This window comes from Ctenopharyngodon idella, chromosome 8 (genome assembly GCF_019924925.1).
Source record: "Ctenopharyngodon idella isolate HZGC_01 chromosome 8, HZGC01, whole genome shotgun sequence".
Taxonomy (NCBI): Eukaryota; Metazoa; Chordata; class Actinopteri; order Cypriniformes; family Xenocyprididae; genus Ctenopharyngodon; species Ctenopharyngodon idella.
Window position 1 is genome coordinate 21,409,348 of NC_067227.1, and position 19,737 is coordinate 21,429,084.

General features: G+C 36.2%; 2 protein-coding genes and 1 non-coding gene across 6 annotated transcripts in view; 2 read left to right on the forward strand and 1 right to left on the reverse strand.

The window, feature by feature from the left end:
* The window catches only part of cacna1fb (calcium channel, voltage-dependent, L type, alpha 1F subunit), a 43,732-nt gene extending 37,198 nt beyond the window's left edge, over window positions 1–6,534 (forward strand). For all 3 annotated transcript variants that reach the window (XM_051903828.1, XM_051903826.1, XM_051903829.1), the window contains 8 exons: window positions 62–181; window positions 1,580–1,839; window positions 1,958–1,981; window positions 2,089–2,211; window positions 2,834–2,991; window positions 3,107–3,219; window positions 3,724–4,071; window positions 4,780–6,534. In XM_051903828.1, the coding sequence (XP_051759788.1) occupies window positions 62–181; window positions 1,580–1,839; window positions 1,958–1,981; window positions 2,089–2,211; window positions 2,834–2,991; window positions 3,107–3,219; window positions 3,724–4,071; window positions 4,780–5,046 (1,413 nt within the window). In that variant the 3' untranslated portion in view covers window positions 5,047–6,534. The remainder of the gene's footprint in view (window positions 1–61; window positions 182–1,579; window positions 1,840–1,957; window positions 1,982–2,088; window positions 2,212–2,833; window positions 2,992–3,106; window positions 3,220–3,723; window positions 4,072–4,779) is intronic.
* Window positions 1,161–1,233, reverse strand: trnar-ccg (transfer RNA arginine (anticodon CCG)). Its single transcript has one exon. It is a non-coding gene; the product is annotated as a tRNA-Arg (tRNA).
* A 1,837-nt stretch (window positions 6,535–8,371) lies between the features above and the next one.
* On the forward strand, window positions 8,372–19,261 carry sypa (synaptophysin a). Of its 2 annotated transcripts, XM_051903831.1 has the most exons (7): window positions 8,372–8,510; window positions 10,121–10,186; window positions 14,049–14,173; window positions 14,816–15,014; window positions 15,670–15,861; window positions 16,700–17,018; window positions 17,402–19,261. In XM_051903831.1, the coding sequence occupies exons 1-6, from the start codon at window positions 8,493–8,495 to the stop codon at window positions 16,982–16,984; spliced, it is 885 nt and encodes a 294-aa protein (XP_051759791.1). In that variant the 5' UTR covers window positions 8,372–8,492; the 3' UTR covers window positions 16,985–17,018; window positions 17,402–19,261. The 2 variants fall into 2 exon arrangements, with proteins under 2 accessions (XP_051759791.1, XP_051759790.1); XM_051903830.1 differs by lacking the exon at window positions 17,402–19,261 and having other exon boundaries at window positions 8,373–8,510; window positions 16,700–17,029.
* The last annotated feature ends 476 nt before the right edge of the window (window positions 19,262–19,737 follow it).

Here is a 19,737-nt window from a genome sequence, read left to right on the forward strand (position 1 = left end):
CTGAATGGTGAGCTGCATATATACTGTGGTACCTCTCTCTTTCCGTGTGCATCTGTGTCAGGCAGGGCTGCGAACTCTGCAGGACCTAGGGCCAGAAATGAGACTGGCCTTGAACGAAGATCTGGAGGAGGAAGACGATGGTTTGGAGGAGGAGCAAGAGGAGGATGATGCTCATTATAAGGTGCTCATGACTTAAACCATCAAGATTCTTTTGGAGCACATTTCTGAAAATTGAATTTGTCTGTTTTTTAATCAGTTAACTGAATTTGTTTTGCACAGTGAGTTCATCTTGTAGATTCACTAAATGGAAAATATTCCATTATAACCAGATAGTCAGAGAGAGAAGAATCAGATCATTATTCAGAGTAATGAGGCACTTGGTCTATTGAGACGGATGGTAATTTGAGTACCAGATTTACTCTGACAGGAGCAGATATCAGGTAATGAATAGTGGTTTGGGCTGAGGATTTTTAGTGTAGGTGTAGATGTTGTGGCTTGCTTGATCAAATGAAATAAATATATAAACTATTGCATTGCCTTAAAGGGATAGTTCACCTAAAAATGAAAATTCTGTCATTAATTACTCACACTCATGTCGTTTCAAACCAGTAAGACTTTCGTTCATCTTCTTAACACAAATGAAGATCTTTTTGATGAAATCTTCTGAAAATACTCAATCACTTTATATGATAAACAGATTGAATTTAGATTTTTGTTCACATATAAACATTCATCAACTCACACATCAGTTGCGAGAACCAATGAGGTTCATATTCGTGTGTTACACAGGTTCGGTTGAGCTTCTGTTTATGTTTGCTGATCAATGTTTATATGTGAATAAAAGTCTAAATTCAATCTGTTCATCATATAAAGTGATTGAATTGAAATTTGGACTAAACCACTCAATTCATATGGATTAGTTTTACTATCTCTGTATGAACTTTTGAAGAGTCAAAGTGGTAGCTCTCTATGGAGGGACAGAAAGCTCTCAGATTTCATCAGAAAGATCTTCATTTGTGTTTCGAAGATGAACGAAAGCCTTACGGGTTTGGAACACATGTATGGTAAGTTGAGTAATTTGCACCAAGGGCACAATCATTTTTGCAGCACACTTTTAAAGTATTGTCAATCCTTGCATTGTTAGGCACACAAAAAACTTATGACCCAGGTGGGACTTGAACCCACAATCCCCAGCTCCGGAGGCTGATGCCTTATCCATTAGGCCACTGAGCCTCTGTTTAGCTCTACTTTTGTTTAGCTTCAGCAATAATCAAATCCTTAAATTGTCTTAAATAGTGTCACATGATCCTCCAGAAATCATTCACATATGCTGATTTGGTTGTCAAGAAACATATCTGATTATTATCAGTGTTGCAAACAGTTATGCTGCCTTTTTGGAAACTATGATTCCTTTTTGTTTTAAGGATTCTTTGCTGAATAGAAAGTTCAAATCTTTGTAACATAAATGTCTTTACTGTCACTTTTGATCAATCTAAATAGAACTTTAGATTTCATTAAAAACTATTTTATTTTAATGTAACATTCTGGTGTTTTTTCTCTCACATTGCTCACCTCTTAGAATGAAAATGGCTATGCGGGCCACACTGAGCCCTCAAGCAGAAGCCGCCGCTCCTCTTTGGCCACTACTCCCGGCGTCGCACCTGTTCCTGTCCAAGGAGATGGCATCTTGAATGGGGGACTGGGACGTAGGAGCTCTGTTGCAAAAACACAGAATGGGAATGGTGCTCTGGAGCATGAGAACTTCAGGAGAAGAGACAGCACGCGTTCCTCCCTTCATTACCAACACAAGAATGGTGTGATTGACCAGCTGCCCAAGAGGTAAATCTACCTGGTTGTATTGCATTTATTCATATTATACATTATACCTCTTATTAATTATGTAATTTATTTGTATTTTTACACACTGTTTTTTTGTTTGTTTGTTTTTATTTGATAGGCCATCATACTACAAATACCCAAGGTAAGCTTTTAGCAGATAGTTTGTAGCACCTTCCAGTACCTTCCTCTGTTCTGCCTACTGTTCTCTCAGTCTCCTGCTGACTGCTGGTTTCCTCTTTTCTCCCTCAGGAGGGACTCCAGAGACAGGTTCTCTTCTCCGCTGTCTCGGAGAGAGGAAGGCGGTGAGTACCCTGGAGAGCAGCGCTTCTATGGAAAAGACGAGGACAGCGAGAGTGTCATCTCTAGAGAAAGGTACTCATAAAGTCTTACCTGTGCCTGAATGAATGAATGAATGAATTCATATTTTGTTCAAAATTAAATTAAAAATTTAAATGAGTCAATACATCCTCAATCCTTCTTCCAAAATGTGTTTTTGTCTTACCCTGATTCACTATGGTAAGCTTGTTATAAGTGTTTATATTTTAGACCTGACAGGATGGTTTGTTGTAAATGTTGTAAAAGCAACGCCGAGATGGCGTTTTTATTACTCAACAGGTGATTAAGGTATTTTATTGAACAGATAAATATGTAGCTCTCTAACAGAGTTTATTGTAAACCATCATCTTTTAAGGGTCATTTCATTATGGTTGTTGTAGCGCTGTGCTGGAATTTATTTTCAAGGAAGTCCTGTCTATTAATGGGTAAAACTAAAGTAATATCTTAAGCTAGATCCTTTCCATCTAAACTGGTTATATCTCTCAAGCCTAGTAGTGAATGTTTTATGAGAAATATAACCATATTCATCCACAGTCACGCAGAGCCGAAGCACAACCAAAACAATGTTCTTCTGCAAAATATATACAGTTTGTTTTCTAACCACTAGATGGACAAAAGTTACATACTGTACCTTTAAACATCTGTTTTTCATCCTCAGGCATGGTTATCCAGAGGACAGCACAATGTTCACTGGACATAGAGACATGTATGATGGCCACTCTGTGAGACACCCGATCTACGGTAATCATTATGGAAACAGTTATGAAGAAGGCAGGAGGACAGCACGGAGACGCCTGCTGCCAGCAACACCTACTGGTAAAATGATCTAATTATTTCATAATTATTAATTATAATGTTGTTTGGAGGTAATTAAGGGATTGTTCCTAAAGTTAATCTGTATATTTAATTCTATTTTTTGTCCATTTCTCAGGGAGAAAGACTTCATTTAACATACAGTGTTTAAGAAGGCAAGGTAGCAGCGATGATCTGCCCATCCCAGGAACGTACCATCAGAACTCCCCACCCTGCAGAGTGCGTTCACAGGTAATGTTACTATATACTATAAACTAGTCTATGACACATTACCAAACAGTGTTCTTTTTGTTCTTACATCTTCTCCAGTGTTGCAATTACATACAGTAATTTTCATAAAATACGTAATTTTAGTACTCACATGGATTTTATTTATTTATTCATTTTATTTATATTTTATTCAATGAGGTAGCTTGGATAATAAAATAAATAACTTTAAAATCCCTTTTTTGTAAAAAGCAAAAGTGTCACATTATCACACTTTTTTTGATGCTTTTACATTAAAATGCTACTTGTGAAAGTAGTCTTAGTAGAAAAATTAAACAAGCCTGAAAATGTTCGCCCAGATTTTATTTTCCAAATGCCCACAGGGTCTAAAAATGCCTTTAGTTGAAGAAACAACTTATATTTACACAGTTCCTGATTGTCAACTGCTTTTTATAACTGAAGTAACAACATTGTTTTTGAACAGAACCTATGTTACTCAGTCTATCTTTGTTTCTCTTTTGTTCTCAGGGATACGGCAGTTACGATTCTCGTCGCAGCAGCGCAAGATCGTCCACAGGTTCAACAGCATCTTGGGCGAACACCGGCCCTCGACGGGGTCGTCTCCTCTACGCTCCCCTTATCTTGGTAGAGGAGGAGGGAGCAACAGGGGCGGGTAGTGTGGGCATCTGGGACAAAAAGGCTAGTTCCGTTGGAGTGCCTGCGTCAGTTCGGCATCCCAGTTCGGGATGGTACTCTGGACCCTCTGCTGGTGGAGGGGGACAGCCGTATAGAGCCTACACCACCCTTAGAGTCCCTACCCAGCTCAGTCCTCACTACAGTGAGAAGAGAGGCAGCGCTGACAGTTTGGTGGAAGCGGTATGAATGGAGAAACACTAGAGCATGAGAGCAATATTACAGTAATAGCAAAATAACATTACAGACACATTACAGCTTGACTACATCAATATTACAGTAACATTATAACATGTTACAACTTAAACAATATTAAAGGAGCATCAAGGGAATGTTTCAATTAGTAATGCTACTGTGATGGATATATAATCTATCTATCTATCTATCTATTTATCGTCTTTATATAATTAATAATATATAATAATGTAATGTAATATATTTAATAATATATTTTACAATAATATTAATATATTTTAAAATGTTTTTTAAATGTATTCCTGTGAATTTTCAGCAGTCATTATGGAGTAATATCACATAATTTTTCAGAAATCATTCTAATATACTGATTTTGTGCTCAAGAAACATTTCTTATTATTATCAATGTTGAAAACAGTTGTGCTGCCTAAATTTTTTTTTTTTTTTGGAAACTAATACTTTATTTTCAGGAATCTCTGATGAATAGAAAGTTTGAAAAAAAAACCAGCATTTATTAGAAATAGAAATCTTTTGTAACACTATAAATGTCGTTACTGTCCTTTCGATCAATTTAATGCATCCTTGCTGAATAAATGTATTAATTTCTTACAGACCCCAAACTTTTGAACAGTAATTTGGACATGTATAATGCCATCACTCTCAGTCACTTCAGATCTTTCTTTTTCTCTTCCTCAGGTCTTGATTTCTGAAGGTTTGGGGTTATACGCCAAGGACCCAAAATTTGTAGCCTTTGCCAAGCGTGAGATTGCAGATGCCTGTCACATGACCATAGATGAGATGGAAAGTGCTGCAAGTGATCTTTTAAGCCGTGGGGGCTCTGGGGAAAGCCAAGGCTTTCTGAACCACGCAGACATGGGACCCATATACAGTGACGAGGAGCCAATCAGGAGCCACGAGGAAGAGGAGCTAGCTGATGAGATGACTTGTGTTACGTCTTTCTGAATAAAAAAAAAGAGCCAATCAGGACATCAGCAGGTGGAGCAACAGAATCCTGACTGACCAATCACATTCTTCATGCTGCTCTGAGTCAGAGAAAGACTCTAGTGAAAAAAAAAGGAGGTTTTGCTCAAAAATATTGCGAGCGGTTCATACTCAGTGTGTGAAAGAGACCAGCTCCAGTTTACCCTGTCGACATGGCAGTTTTAAATTCTTTAAATACAAATCTCTGAGAAGACTCTTTTTATAAATAGATTATCATGTTGAACATGTTTTATATATGTAAATGTGTTTTTACTCCATCATTCTTGTTCATGTCTGTCTGTCTATTTTTAAACATCATTTACAGAGGGATACTCCTAACTAAAATATATAAACAGTAATTTAAATTATTTAAATAAATAATTTAATAATTTTAATAATAAATAATTGAAATAATCTGTATCAACACTTATAATCTTTTTTTTTTTATCCAGGTTTGTCTTGAATTTTGTGCGTATGTGTGTATTTTTTTCCAGTTGCCCATAATAGGCTCCAGTATTGCTTGATCGTCTTTGAATGTGGGTTGAGTCTTTAAGTGGTGTCTACTCCAATTCCAACTTGAAATTCAATTTTAAAATAAAAATATCATCTTGGAACAAAAAGAACACTGTTTAGGAGCAACAAATCCTACTTGTGTCAGGTTGTACAGAGCCTGGCCGGAATTTCAAGAATTTTTAAGACAGTGAACAGTTTTGTTTTTTTGTATTTTTATTTATTTGTTTCTTTTTTTATTCAGTTTCTGCTGTTTCATACATGTGGATGATATTGAAATATTGTAGCCACTTTAGTTTTGTCAGTTTCCTTTAACTGATCACAATTCCTATAGAAAAGCCATAGCAACAATGATCTGTTCAATAGGAGGGCAAAGTGCCCTATTCATGGGGCTCATTCAATAAAAATGGAAATTACTGAACATTTGCTAAAAATAAAATGACCACACATTGCAGTTATGAACTTGTCATACCACATTTCTATGTAATTCCCAGCATTTGCTCCCTTCCACAACAATTTTACTACATTAGTGTAAATATACAGAACATTATTAATAAAACCACTTCATAATAATAACTAAAGATTTATGTGTGATTGAATGAGAGTTTATTAAATTCTGAATGATGTTTGTAAACCAATATAAAGAGGATGCGTTTCCACTCTTTGCAATTAACCATTTTTAATTACGAAAGCATGGCATTCCAACTTGGCATTTTGTGGGAAAGCTTTTCACAAAGTCATTTTGTAATGCAAACTGTTTCTGACTGCATAAGGATGCCATAAGGATTCAACCTCCAGAGCTGGGAATTTTGGGATCAAGTCCTACCTAGGTTGCCCAATAATGTATGTGTTTATTAGACGTGTGCTTAAATTTTTGGGCCAGAGGGGAAAAAATTGTCCAGTATTAAGTAGCCTATGTTCTCTGTATTCCATCAAGGAAATGTAGAAAAGCCAGATGTCTCTCTGACGTCAACAAATCTTGTAAGGTACATACATAGACCTATTTATGAGTAGGATTAATAAACGTCAGTTCATAAACCACTAAAGCCCTGGCTGGGTATACTTCGTTTTTTAGTGTACGCACACATTTGAATGCACAGCCTTGGAAGGTATACGTCATTTGACTAGTATGCATACACAGGTGTTCAACGCATGCGCAGTTTTGAGCAATCTCTCGTCACGAGTTACAACCAAGTTGTATTCTTTCATGCTAGAGTTGTACAAGTGAGGGTACTTTCTAACCTCTTTGTACAATTTTTTCTTCTAGGTAGGCCTCCTATTGCCGCTGTAGCTTGCATGCGTTGAATTGCTTACCGGTTTGTTCTGTTTATGCAGTTTTTCTTAGACTACCTTGTGAATCAACGCCCACAGGGTACAGGTTGCCACCTTGTGGGTAAACTAACTACTGCAAAAGAAATTAAATGCGCACGTGAGACCTACGCATACAAGTACGCGCGGTTGCAAAAATCCGGCGATGTGTACAGTACGCGCGTACTCTTCTAATGACGAAATTCGCGTACCCTCGCGTACGTGTAAAAAGTGAATTATACTTTGGGCTTAAGATTAATGGGGTACAGTTTGTGTGAAGGAAAGAGCTCTTCTGTGAACTATAAGCTGTATTAATGCATTGTAGTGTGTTACTGGAAATCTTCAACACAGATTTGGGGCCAGACCCTTTTGCAAGACAGTAGCTTCAATTATAGTGGTGTATTGTGGGGGAGGACACTTTCTTTAGCCCTACTAGGCCTTGAGCACAACTGTCCCTTCTTCCAGACATCTGGATCTATGACAAAAATGTTCTGCATCACTTCTCCATCAAATTTCTGCATTTCTCAGCCTCATTTATAATAATGAGGGAAATTAAAGCACATGAATTTTTCCATTGAGACACTCTCATAACATACATAGAGAGCCTCTATAATTAGTGTTTTCCTTAGCAGTGAGAACAAGACAGCTGCAGTGCTTTGGGCTTCGAAAGGAGGAAGTAGAAAGTGAGGAATAAATGTATGTACTTTTATTATGATGCTGCCTTTTGTGCTGTCCTAAGAATCTAGTAAAGAGGACATTTCACCATTATTTATCACAACAAAAATTTTGATTATGATTGTGAATAATTTCTTCATTTTAGAAACATTTTCATGCTTTGGCATTTGGTTATTTTCCCTCTCTAAAAATAGTGTACGAGTCATCATTGTCAGTCCATCTCTGTATGGTTACATCCTACAAGGAGAACATTCTATTCACACCTTCTTTAGTCTATAAAGATCTTAATAAACCTAGTATAGGTTCATTTTTTAACATTTTAACAAGATTAGCCTACTTAAAGATATGAAATTCTATCGAGTGCCCAATGAATCCTGAGTTACTGGAACTCCAGAATATCCATATCACACAGTCCTACATCATTCTCATGTAGCCTAGATTTGAAGTTATTCATAACTGATTGTCGTTGTTTGTTTTGAAGAATTTAATGAATAATTATGTCCCAAATGGAATCTTATCGTTTCACCAAACTACTGCAAAATTAAATTAAAATCTAAGTCAATCTCAGCACTAATTGGCCGTTGTATCTGGTGTTGAGCGATCAATCACATTCATAATTTACGGCCTCTGCAGTGCAAGCAGCCTGCCATTGAAACAACAACACATTAGAGGGTAAATATCATATTCGAGTTCATAATTTAAGATAGAGCTATAAGAATCACGTAAATTGCGACAGGTTAATGATGTCATTGCTCTACTGCGATCAGCGTCGGTCAATTCATTCCGCTTTTTGCGCACCAAAGACGCCTTCTCGAAGCGCGTGACGCAGCTGAAGCTGTTCCGTTGATCTTCCCTCCCCCTCCGCGCGCTGTTCCGCTTCCATCACTCGCCTCCCGATTATAGCTATTTCTCCCATCTACGAGCAGGCGACTAACATGGAAGTTGTAAATCAGGTAGGGCATTTTGTGTGCAAAAATGATTTTGGTGTATTATTGCTGTGTTTATCATGTATCATTTTCGTTTGTCTTTCAGTTAGGGTTGATTGCAGACGATGAAGATGCGTTTAGAAATTATGGTGGCATTTTTTTTTTTTTTTAATAGGGAAAGGTGCCCTGCTGGTGCTGTCCGTCTGTTCACTGCTACAGTATTACAAGGGGCTTTCTTTCGTGACTTACTATATTTTCGTTTTTAATACATGATTGACGTTATGATTTCTGTTTGATATTTGAAGCAGATCTGATGAAGCGCTAGATTTACTAGACGTATAGACGTATTCGTAAAGGATACATGCAATTGCACAGTTATTAAATAAATATGTATTGGTAATATGATATATTTTGCTCACTTACATTTTGTTTTGTGCGAAAGCGTAACGTTAACATCAATCCAAAGCGACTGCACGAGGGCCTTTATAACATGCAGATGCGCACGCAGAGATGCTCTTTAAAATGGCAGCTGACTTCCATCCCAACATTGTGACTGTGTGACTTTCAGCTCCGAGCTCTGGCCCTTTTGTCTTTTTATTATTTTTATTTTTTTTATTAATATTAGGCAGTATATGCAAGGATCGAGAAATCTGTGCCTACTGAATATGATACACAGTCATTTATTGGTTATTGATGTTTATTTAGGCTATAGAACATCATCGGATCACATTTTTTGCAAGGTGATGCGAGCTGTATTCATGTGTAAGCCAATATTATATATTGCAATGAATAATTAAATTGCGTAAAGAGGAGTCCTAAATCGATGTATTGATTTTTTTTTTTTCGTATGGTGTTTAAAGCAGGACCATCCTCACGGGCAAACAATGGTGTCGTGTGAAACCGCACCTTCCTACGTCACTATGTCCAAATAAAATCAATACCACATACTGCAGGTCTGACGAGCAAATATATCCAAATATCATAATAATGTTGTCGTGCGTAAAGTAGAAAGAGCGGGCACATCTAAGCGCAGCATTTAATTTACTTGCCCTCAATGAAGGACCTTGCATTTTTCCACATTGCTAGAGACGAGCGTCATCAGTTATTAATTATTGTTATTATATAATAATTTTAGAGGTTTTAGAAAAATGTCTATCGCTTGCTGTTTAGCGGCTCTTTGGCTTGGAGATTGCGGTGACGCGCGCGCAGGCATTTTGGCCGTGGTTCAAGGTCCTGGCGACACACCGTTCCCTTCTTTTCCCTCGAGATTCAGTCATATCATACCTGGATATAAAATATAAAGAATTTGTGGACTGAAACAATATGTTGTTGGTGTTTTTTTCATCGTGTCACTGCTTTGATATAGGCTTTTGTTTTTTCTTGGCGATGCTTTAGTAGCAGCAGATGCTATGCGTAGGTTTCACAAAGCTTCCAAATAAATGGGCTCTTATATGAGCGAAGGCCTGTTTGAGTAATGAGTCATCGTGGTGAAGAGTAAAACATCATACATAACACAGTTTCATCTATCTATCTATCTATCTATCTATCTGTCTGTCTGTCTGTCTGTCTGTCTGTTTGTCTGTCTGTCTGTCTGCGTTCTTGTCATCTAACGTTTTCAAATGTTGTTCTTTTAACAGTTGGTTGCCAATGGGCAGTTCAGGGTGCTGAAAGTCCCATTGGGCTTCATCAAAGCCTTAGAATGGGTAAGTTCACATTATGTATATATATATATATATATATATATATATATATATATCCTAGTTTTAGTTAATTTCAGCCATTAATTTACTTACTTAAAACTGGAACCAGAGGTTTCAGCAAAGATGTTAGATAAAAATTGACACCACATATCATGGTGAAATGATAGGCTACTGTCACTTTTCATATGCTGCCTCATTGTGTCTATAACATAAATACACTTGTATATCAAACATGCATATGCTGTATACTGACGCATTCACCACCAATAGAGGTCACAATACACTTCACAGTCTGATGCAGCTGGAATATTTTAAAATATTTTTGGGTCTGAAGCTGTTTTCTGTATGGTCATATTTTCTCCAGCTTGGATTGGGAGCTGGATTCTTAACAGCTGTAACTACTACTACCATTTTGCCATAAGCTTATCATTTCTGATTAAACACTTGTATACAAATATATACATTTCAGAGGAGATTCTGTTTATTTAATATAATTGTATGAAATGTAGGTAGAACTACTTTTAAATAACCTGGCAGCAGTAATAAATAACATTTATGTACAAATGATATGAAACGTAATTTTAAAGCATACAAATTCACTTACTAACTCAATTTATTTTATGTTAAATAGCACCAGTTTCCCTATTCTTGTTGGCCTTCCAGCTCTACCTCTGAATTTTTAGCCCCCACTTTTGAAGCATTGGAAAAAATAAAGGGGACATTTGAAAAGTAGTATATTATATTACTATATAGCTGTTGTATACACTGCATCTTTCGGGCAAGGCCAGTGATAAATCTACTTTTTTTTCAGTACATGGTGAATGTAATCATCATATACTGTATAGCCCTACACACAAATTAAAAAAAAAGTGCAAGCTTTGTTTCAGAATGCCCACAGTAAAGATATGGTGTCAATTTAATAAACTTTTGTAAATCCAGCCACAATGAAAGCACCTAACTGGCAATATTTAGCATGTAACAACTCCAAAACAACCAGTATAGGCCTATATAGAATATGATATATGGACACTGAAACTCCAACACAGTCTACATATTTTTAAACATAGACGCCATACCTGCATCTCACGTTTTCCGCTCATTTGCACAAACTTGAGTTTTTCTCAAATTTTGAATGCTCTCGAACACTCTAAATGCTTTCTACAGTCTGCTGTCAATCCCAGAAGCCACCACCCGAGCATGTTGTTTGTCTTCCATAGGAATGAATGAAAACACCCACTCAGTGCCAATGTAAATGCACCATAAACACACTAAACGCACCTTGACTTGGGAGAACATTCACAATTGCTGGGTATTGATGCCATCTAGCTGTCACACAGTGCTCCTTCACTTTGTGCAGGGTGGAAAATGGCATCATCAAATAGGCTACTAGTAAAATGTTGAACAAGACCATTTGTATCCTGTCTGTAGGCTTACTGTCCAGGGCACTACAGTGTGTTTAAAAATATTTGTAAAATATGTTATATATTAAATAATATTTTTGTTCAAGTAGGAAATATTAAATGAAATATAGCTGTGTCTCACATTAGAAAACAAAACGTAATTTTAATAATTCAAGGTAATTTCTTTCATTCTTTATTTATGTATTACAGAACTATTTGGAGACAAATGATTCCACCAAATCACCATTTGTATATAACTTATTTAATAAACTCATTTTTGATACATTTGCTGAGTTTAATCGATTCACTGAATCATGAAACTCAGTTTACTTGATTCACTGAATCTTGCTTGAATCTTCACTTGGTTTCTGTCTGGGATCAGTCATTTCTAGGCTTGGTAATGTGAGCTGAACTGATTGTTTGATTTGATTTGTTTGGTCTGTCTTGCCTGGTCTGTGTGACCTGACTGACTCTTTTTTTTTTTTATAATTATTCAATAGTTTCTCTTGCTTAGACCTTGTCTGGTCTGGTGGTTGTGTGATTTGTTACTTTGTTAAGACTTTTTTTTTACCTGTTTCTCTTGGCCTTATTTGACTTGTTTGCTTTGCCTTTGTTTAGCAAGGTTTATTGTGGCTTGATGTGTGTCTGTTGTTTTCATCTCCTGTGGTGTTGCCTAGGTTCATAACACAGCCCAGCACAACGATATGACAGATGGCATCTCAGTGAAATTTAATAGCTTCATTCTCCATTCAGTCCCTCCACCAGCCAAAGTCTATAAGTAATCTCTATGACTCAATCTCCCAGATTCAAATCCTGAAAGGAAAAATAATGTGCTTATGTCCATGTCAGCATGCTGGTGTCACACACTCTCAGAAAAAAAAAAGCTACAAAAGCAGTCAGTGGGATGGTACCCTTTAAAAAGGCTCTAAAATTTACCATTTAGGTACTAATATGTATACTTTTGGTAGAAAAGAAATTATCCTTGAGGTAATTATGCCCTCTTTAGGTACCAAGATGCACCTTTTGAAAGCGTACTGCCCCAGTGACAGCTTTTGTACCTTTTTTTTCTGAGAGTGCATGGTGAAAGATGCTTTTGTTTGGTTTATTTAGTCAGTATTTTAATTGCATTCGTACACACCTACAGTAAACAGTTTTAATATGTAAAATATGGCATTACCACATTTGCACCAGTCTTCAAAAATGTTATCCCTGTGGATGTGAGTCTTTAGATCAAAATAGAAATCATTCTCTTTTTTCAGTTCCAAACCTTGACCGTATTGGTCAATACAACATTCCAGTCATACTTAAATATGTGATTTGAATCATTTAATTAAACTTCCTGTAGCTCAAACAGTAGAGCATGGCATTAGCAAAGCCAAGGTAAATATATATGCACTAATAAAATGTATACTGCAATACCTGAATAAATAAATAAACTAACAGAATCTCCTCTGAAATGTATATTTTTGTATATATTTTGTATATATTTCTATGTGGGTCATTGACGAATAAGGTTTTTAAAAGTGTAAAAAAACATAATGGAGATATAATTAATTTTGAAGTTTTATTAAGTGTTAACAATGAGATTATGTGGTTTTCATAATCAATTGACTCTGCTTTTGTCATTTTTTACAAACATTTTTGGTTATACGGAATGATGATATTTTCAAACAATGCTAACAGGCTGATATGTACCTAGCTAGCTAGTTAGCTTCCTAGCTAGCTAGCAAAAGGATAATCAAACATTTTATATTTAGTACAAGTTTTAAAAATATTACAACATTTTCCATGTTTTATAGCGTTTGCCCGAATGACCTGATGTTTTGGGACATGTGTATGAGCAAGTGAAAACATGATTTTTTTCAAATAGTTAAAAGAGAGTTAGTTACTTTGCTTCACAATCATGTGGTCCTTTGCAGGTGTCTGAATGATGTCACAACCTGTCACATGATAACGAGCGCATGGCTTGATCCAAATTATATTGGTTACTCCGAATGACATCAATGAAATTCATTTTTCCGGACATTCTTTCTCATAACAAAGCAACGACTTCTACGCATAATTTTAATATCATTTTGCACTATGTTGATATATAATGTTATAAAATCATGCCAGAATAAAAAATATATACATTTATTACATTTTAAGATATTTTAATCACAAATGAAATGGCTGTATTGGCCTTTGGACGGTTAAACCGAATGACCTTTTGACAATTAAAAATCTTTAAAATACCTTTATATGTAGCAAAATATAATTAAAACCTTTTGGATTCAATAAAAGAGATCTAGATGTACTACCTTACATACTTTGGATGTCATATCTTTGTTTTTTATTATTATTAAGCCCTTTGGACAAAAAATGACCCGTCATGTCATTGACCCATGTATATAAGTATTTAATCAGTCACTTTGGATAAAAGCATGTGCTAAATGCAAAAATGTAAACCTCCCTGTCTTTTCCAGGTGTTTGCCATCTTTGCATTCTCCACCTGTGGGAGTTACTCAGGCTCCTTTAGGATGAGCGTGGAGTGCAAGAACAGAACAGACAGTGACCTAAAAATAGATGTGGATTTTGAGTATCCATTCAGGTACCCCTGACTGAATTTAACACCTGTGTGGCCATACAGTAGTTGTTTATTTGAAGTTGTACTTATTCATCAATATGCGTTTACTTTTTCAGAAACAGCTTATAATGCAGTAAAAGGCCTTTGGTGTTTTATTTGACAGGGTTTTCAAAGACCCCCTAATATGTTGATCCCTCTGCAAAAATTCTTAAAATCTTAATCTTAAAATTTAAATGCAACAATATATCTAAGAACCATTTATATTGTGTGGAACAATTAGTAACATTATATAGTACTATTATATAATGTATAATCCTATGTATTATCATGTTATATATTGTTAATATTATAAAGATAATTTAAAATTCTGAAATTTATTTTATAAATGTATTTGTTTGTTCCTTCCCTCTTCTTTTTATTATTATTATAATTTTCTTTTCATTTTTACAGTATTTTTCTCTGAACCCGATTATCCTAGTGTTTCTGTTCACACTGCTTTTTCAAGTGTTTTTTCAAGTGCTGTTTGCGATCCTAAATACACACTGAAAATATGTAATTTGCCTTTTCCTCATGGTGTGGTATAGTCACTCTAGATTAGGTTAAATGCCTTTGTTGTAAATAAGTAAATACTTTCTCAGTAATCCTGTTCCCCTGCATCTCTCCTAGGCTCCATCAAGTGTATTTCGATGCCCCCACCTGCAAGAATGGCGAGAGTGAGCGTTTCTTCCTGGTTGGGGATTACTCATCCTCAGCAGAGTTCTTCGTCACCATAGCCGTTTTTGCATTCCTGTATTCCATGGCAGCTCTCAGCGTCTATCTCTTTGCCTTTGAGAAGTACCGTGAGAACAATAAAGGACCGCTGATTGTGAGATTTCTTCCATGTTATATATGTGCTAAGGCAGCAGTTTGTTAAAAGCTTAGTTCACCCAAATATTATAAATCTGTCATTATTTAATCATGTCATTCCAGACCTATATGCTAGAAAGTTTATTTTTGTATACTGTATACCCAAAATGAATTATATCTCATATTTAACCACTAGTATCTACAAAAGAGCTAGCGGAAAATTCCAGAAGGGCTGGCCGAGATAAAGCTGTTCTTGGCTGGTACGTGAGCGCTGAACTGCTGCTGACGGCCTGGAGCTCACATTTCTGAAAATGTCTAAACAAATTTTCAAACAGACACTATGTTTATATATAAATTGCATATTTGAGGTCTAAACAATTATATTCTCATCTAAAAAACTCTTAAAACTACATTCCATGACACAATAACAGTAGTATTTGTAAAATTATAATAAGTTTGCTCCTCCACCATTGACGCTCGCTGTGAGAAATGCTGGCAGTATAGATCCGACAGGAAGAAGTGGAGTGAAACGGTTTCCGTGTGATATTAGTAGTATCGCATAATGGCAGAATTTCGAATGTTGGGTGAACTATTCAGTTAATGTAGCAGCTCAGTGTTTCATACAACCCAAGCCTGTATTTATGTATAATTCTATATAAATAAAATGATTTCAGGATTTTGGCGTGACGTGTGTATTCACCTTCATGTGGCTGGTGAGCTCGGCAGCGTGGGCGAAGGGTTTGTCGGATGTCAAGACAGCCACAGACCCAGAGAAGGTTCTGGAACTGATCCCCGCCTGTGAACGGGAAGGCAACCGCTGCCGTGAAGTTCACGACCCCGTCATGTCCGGTCTTAACACTTCTGTGGTGAGTCAATTTTACTCAGCTCTCTGAGAAATTCCCTTACTGATTAAAAAAAAAGAAAAGAAAAAAAAACATTTTGATGCACAAATTTAAATTCTCTCATCATTTACTCACCCTCATGCCATCCTTAATGTGTATGACTTTCTTTCTTCAGACAAACAAACAAAAATTTTTAGGAGAATAATCTCCATATAATGCCATTGAATCGCTACCGCTACCACTACCACTCAGTTGATGCTTGAAAAACCACACACAGCGATTGTGATGGTAATCCATACCACAGTGGATGAATCAATGTTTTATGAAGCAAAATGATAGGTGTGTGTAAGAAAAATACTAATATTTTTAACTTTTTTAACAATAAATCATTGCTTGAAGTAAGCGCATTGTGAAGTTTGCACAAGAAGTAACATGAACGTGAACTTAATAACGAGTCAAGCTGAACTTGTGAACGCACCTAGGACAGTTACCCGGAAGCAATGATTTATCATTAAAAAAAGTTACAAATATTAGTATTTTTCTTATACCTAGCGTTTCACTTCAGAAGACATTGATTCATCCACTGGGGTCATACGAATTACCATCACGATTGCTAGATGTGGTTTTTCAAGCATCAACCGAGCAGAACCAATTGCATTATATGGACTCAAAGAGATTCATTACTTTCCTAAAAATCTTTATTTGTGTTAATTTGAACAAGGAAAGTTATATACATTGGGGATGGCATGAGGGTGAGTAAATGATTAGAGAATTTTCATTTTTGGGTGAATGTCCTTTAACATCTTTCTTGTGAATCAAACAAAATTTGAAAGTGCATTGTTAACTTTCTTTTTCTCTCCAGGTCTTTGGCTTCCTCAACCTGATCTTGTGGACAGGTAACCTGTGGTTTGTATTCAAGGAGACCGGGATCATCGCACCATTTATGCGCCAACAGCCCGCCCAAGAGAAGCAGCCTGCCCCTGATTCCTATGGGCAGGGAGGTTATGGGCAGCCAGACCCGTACGCCGCTTCCCAGGGAGGCTACCAGCCCGACTACAGCCAGCAAGGCTACAATCAGGGTGGAGACTACGGTCAGGGTGGCTATGAACAACAGGGGGCACCCACCTCTTTTTCCAACCAGATGTGATCAAAGAAATATCTGAGGAAGCGGGAGATGGCTGGTGAGTGGAAGGTACGTTTTTGGAGATCTGTTCACTTTTTTTTATACTGTACATTATATTGTTATAATGCCTAAATTCACTTGTAGCCAGTGCTCGAATTATGCAGTACCTGCACTACTATATTTTAATCTGTAGTGTAGCCTTACTTTTTTGTGTACTTCTCACATCCTGCCACACTTCAACTGAGGGGATTTTTCACTCTCCTCTGGGAGTACCGGCACTTTTTCCACTTCAAGCACTTCTTGTAGCATTTTAAACATTTGATTTCATTTTTTTGTATTTTATTTTATTCAGACAGAATCTTATGAAATTTGAGTATCAGCCATTTACTGGTTATTATCGGACAGAATTTTCATATCAGCGTATTCTCTGTCTTTCCGCAGAAAGAAGTTGATCGTGTGACTATAGCAGTGTGGTGCCTGAACCCTACCCACAACCCCACACTTCTTCACACTTCCTGTTCGTGTGTTTGTGCTTACGTCTGTGAAACAAAAAGACGGCGGGAGGGATGGGAGGGGACGGGGCTAATCTAAAATCACATACAGAGGGGAGCGGGATAGAGCAGATGGGTTTTAATGTGCTGTTTATTATTGTCATGTATACAACTAAAAAAGTTCGATCAAATTTCAAGACACTTGAATACTGTACCAAAATATGAAAAAGTATATGAATCTTAATGCTATATGAATTTTGAATTGATGATGTTGACAATAGTGATGCTAAACTTGAGAGAATGTATTTGTCTGTGCTGTAAAGATATCATTATAAACTATATATATATATATATATATATATATATAAAATATAAATATTTCCTAAAGATATGTATGGGATTATAACACTTTAGTCTAGTGCAATTTAGAGACCCTAAATGAATATAATAATAACAATAATAATGTGAAAAAAAATCACAAAGCCCTACAGATGTTGTTCCTTGTTAATTTTTTATTACCTCTGATGGGTTGTGGTTTGGTACAGTTTGTTCCATTTGTATGTTGACCTCTTTAGTTTTGTTTGGTATTTTGTTGTTTTTTATTTCTTCATGGGTGGGATGGAGCACTAATGTGACTGAGGTGGTGGGGGGCGTCCAGGGCCAATGTGGGCAGAATCATTACCAAACTCATGGAGGGACCACATTATCTCAACCAGCAAGCAAAACGGTCAAGGGTATCCTAACGCATTTCTCATTTCCTGACTGAAAATGTTGACTTTGTTAAATTCTCTCTCTCTCTCAAATCGTTGTATCATGAAAAGCACATGCATTCTCAGTTCAGAATTAGCATGGTTGTTCATGACACAATGCCTCTGAGTGCTGTGTTGATGTAGTGCTGTTTAAGTTAGAGGATGCTAAAACTAGATATATAAATATATATGGATTGGGGTTTTGTTTGTGTTGTGTGAGCACCGGACAGAGAGAATCAATCTTGTGTGTTGAGATGTCAGTAATGTAGATATACATGCCAGTTTCAATTTCATCAATATTTTCCCTTTTCCCTCTCTCAAAAACATATACAATATTACAGGATTTAAGCCTGTGATATTGAGGTATATTTTCAGATGTACATATAAAAATATATATAAAGTACCTGCACATTGTTTAACTGATACCATGAACTGCTGTAGTGTGAAATTTGTATGATTTGCATCAGAACATTACCTGAATGCCAGTTTAGATTATTTATTTTCTGTGATCAATCAATCACTGAAACTGCAGATGATCAAAAATGTACGTGATAGCTAGACCTCCTGGCTGGAATCAAAGGGGACATTTAAATTAGTTGAGAAATTCACATTTATCATTTGAACCACGTTGAACTGGTGCAATAAAGTCTTAAAGTTATTGTTCTGTATAGTATTCAAACAGTATATATCATGTGATGATGCTGAGTTAATCTAGTAAATGCACCAGATTCGTTTTTCCCCTGAGTTGATAATCATTTTCTTTAGGGCTGATGCAGCAGACGTTGTTATGATGAGATTCTTTATATTATTGCATGATCAGATGCTCATAATGCAAGCTTACCCAGACTTATAACTATCTAATATTTTTTTAAACTCGTTCATTTGCCTGCGAATTTGAGGAAAACCAGGTTTTGCTTTTGGGTAGAAGGCCGTCGGCCTGCTAAATGTATTAGCGTGTCTCTCCCTCCCTCATTCTCTCTATCTCTTTATCTCTCTTTCTCTTCCATTCTCTGCTCTGGCCCACTCTTCTCCTCCTCCAAATGAATATGCTACTCAACTTCTCCGTTGTTAGTGGTGTTTGATATGTCTTGTGAAACTCTCGATGCCTTTGGGTTGTGCTGTATTTAATGTGTATGATATATTCTTAGCGTTTATGAAGATATTGATGAAAATGGTTATGACCATGCTGAAAACTCAATCACCAAAATTATCCAGAAATTATGTTGTATTGTTCTATGGAATCCATGAAGGAAAAATTCAATAAAGAATAAGTTATCCTGTTGAAAAAAAATAAATAAAAAAGTTTTTTGTTGCTTCTATGATTAGAAAATTACAATAAAATATATTTTCTTTATTATTGAAAAAAGTAATATATTGTTTTACAACAAAAATAACAAAATACAAAATGTTCAAGTGAAAGTTAGTTATGCACATTGTTATAAGACTAAAGAATAAGTTATAAGACTCTTATAAGACTAAAGAATAAACATATTCCACTCTTGTTACACATTCTGTGTGTGTGTGTGTTTATATATAT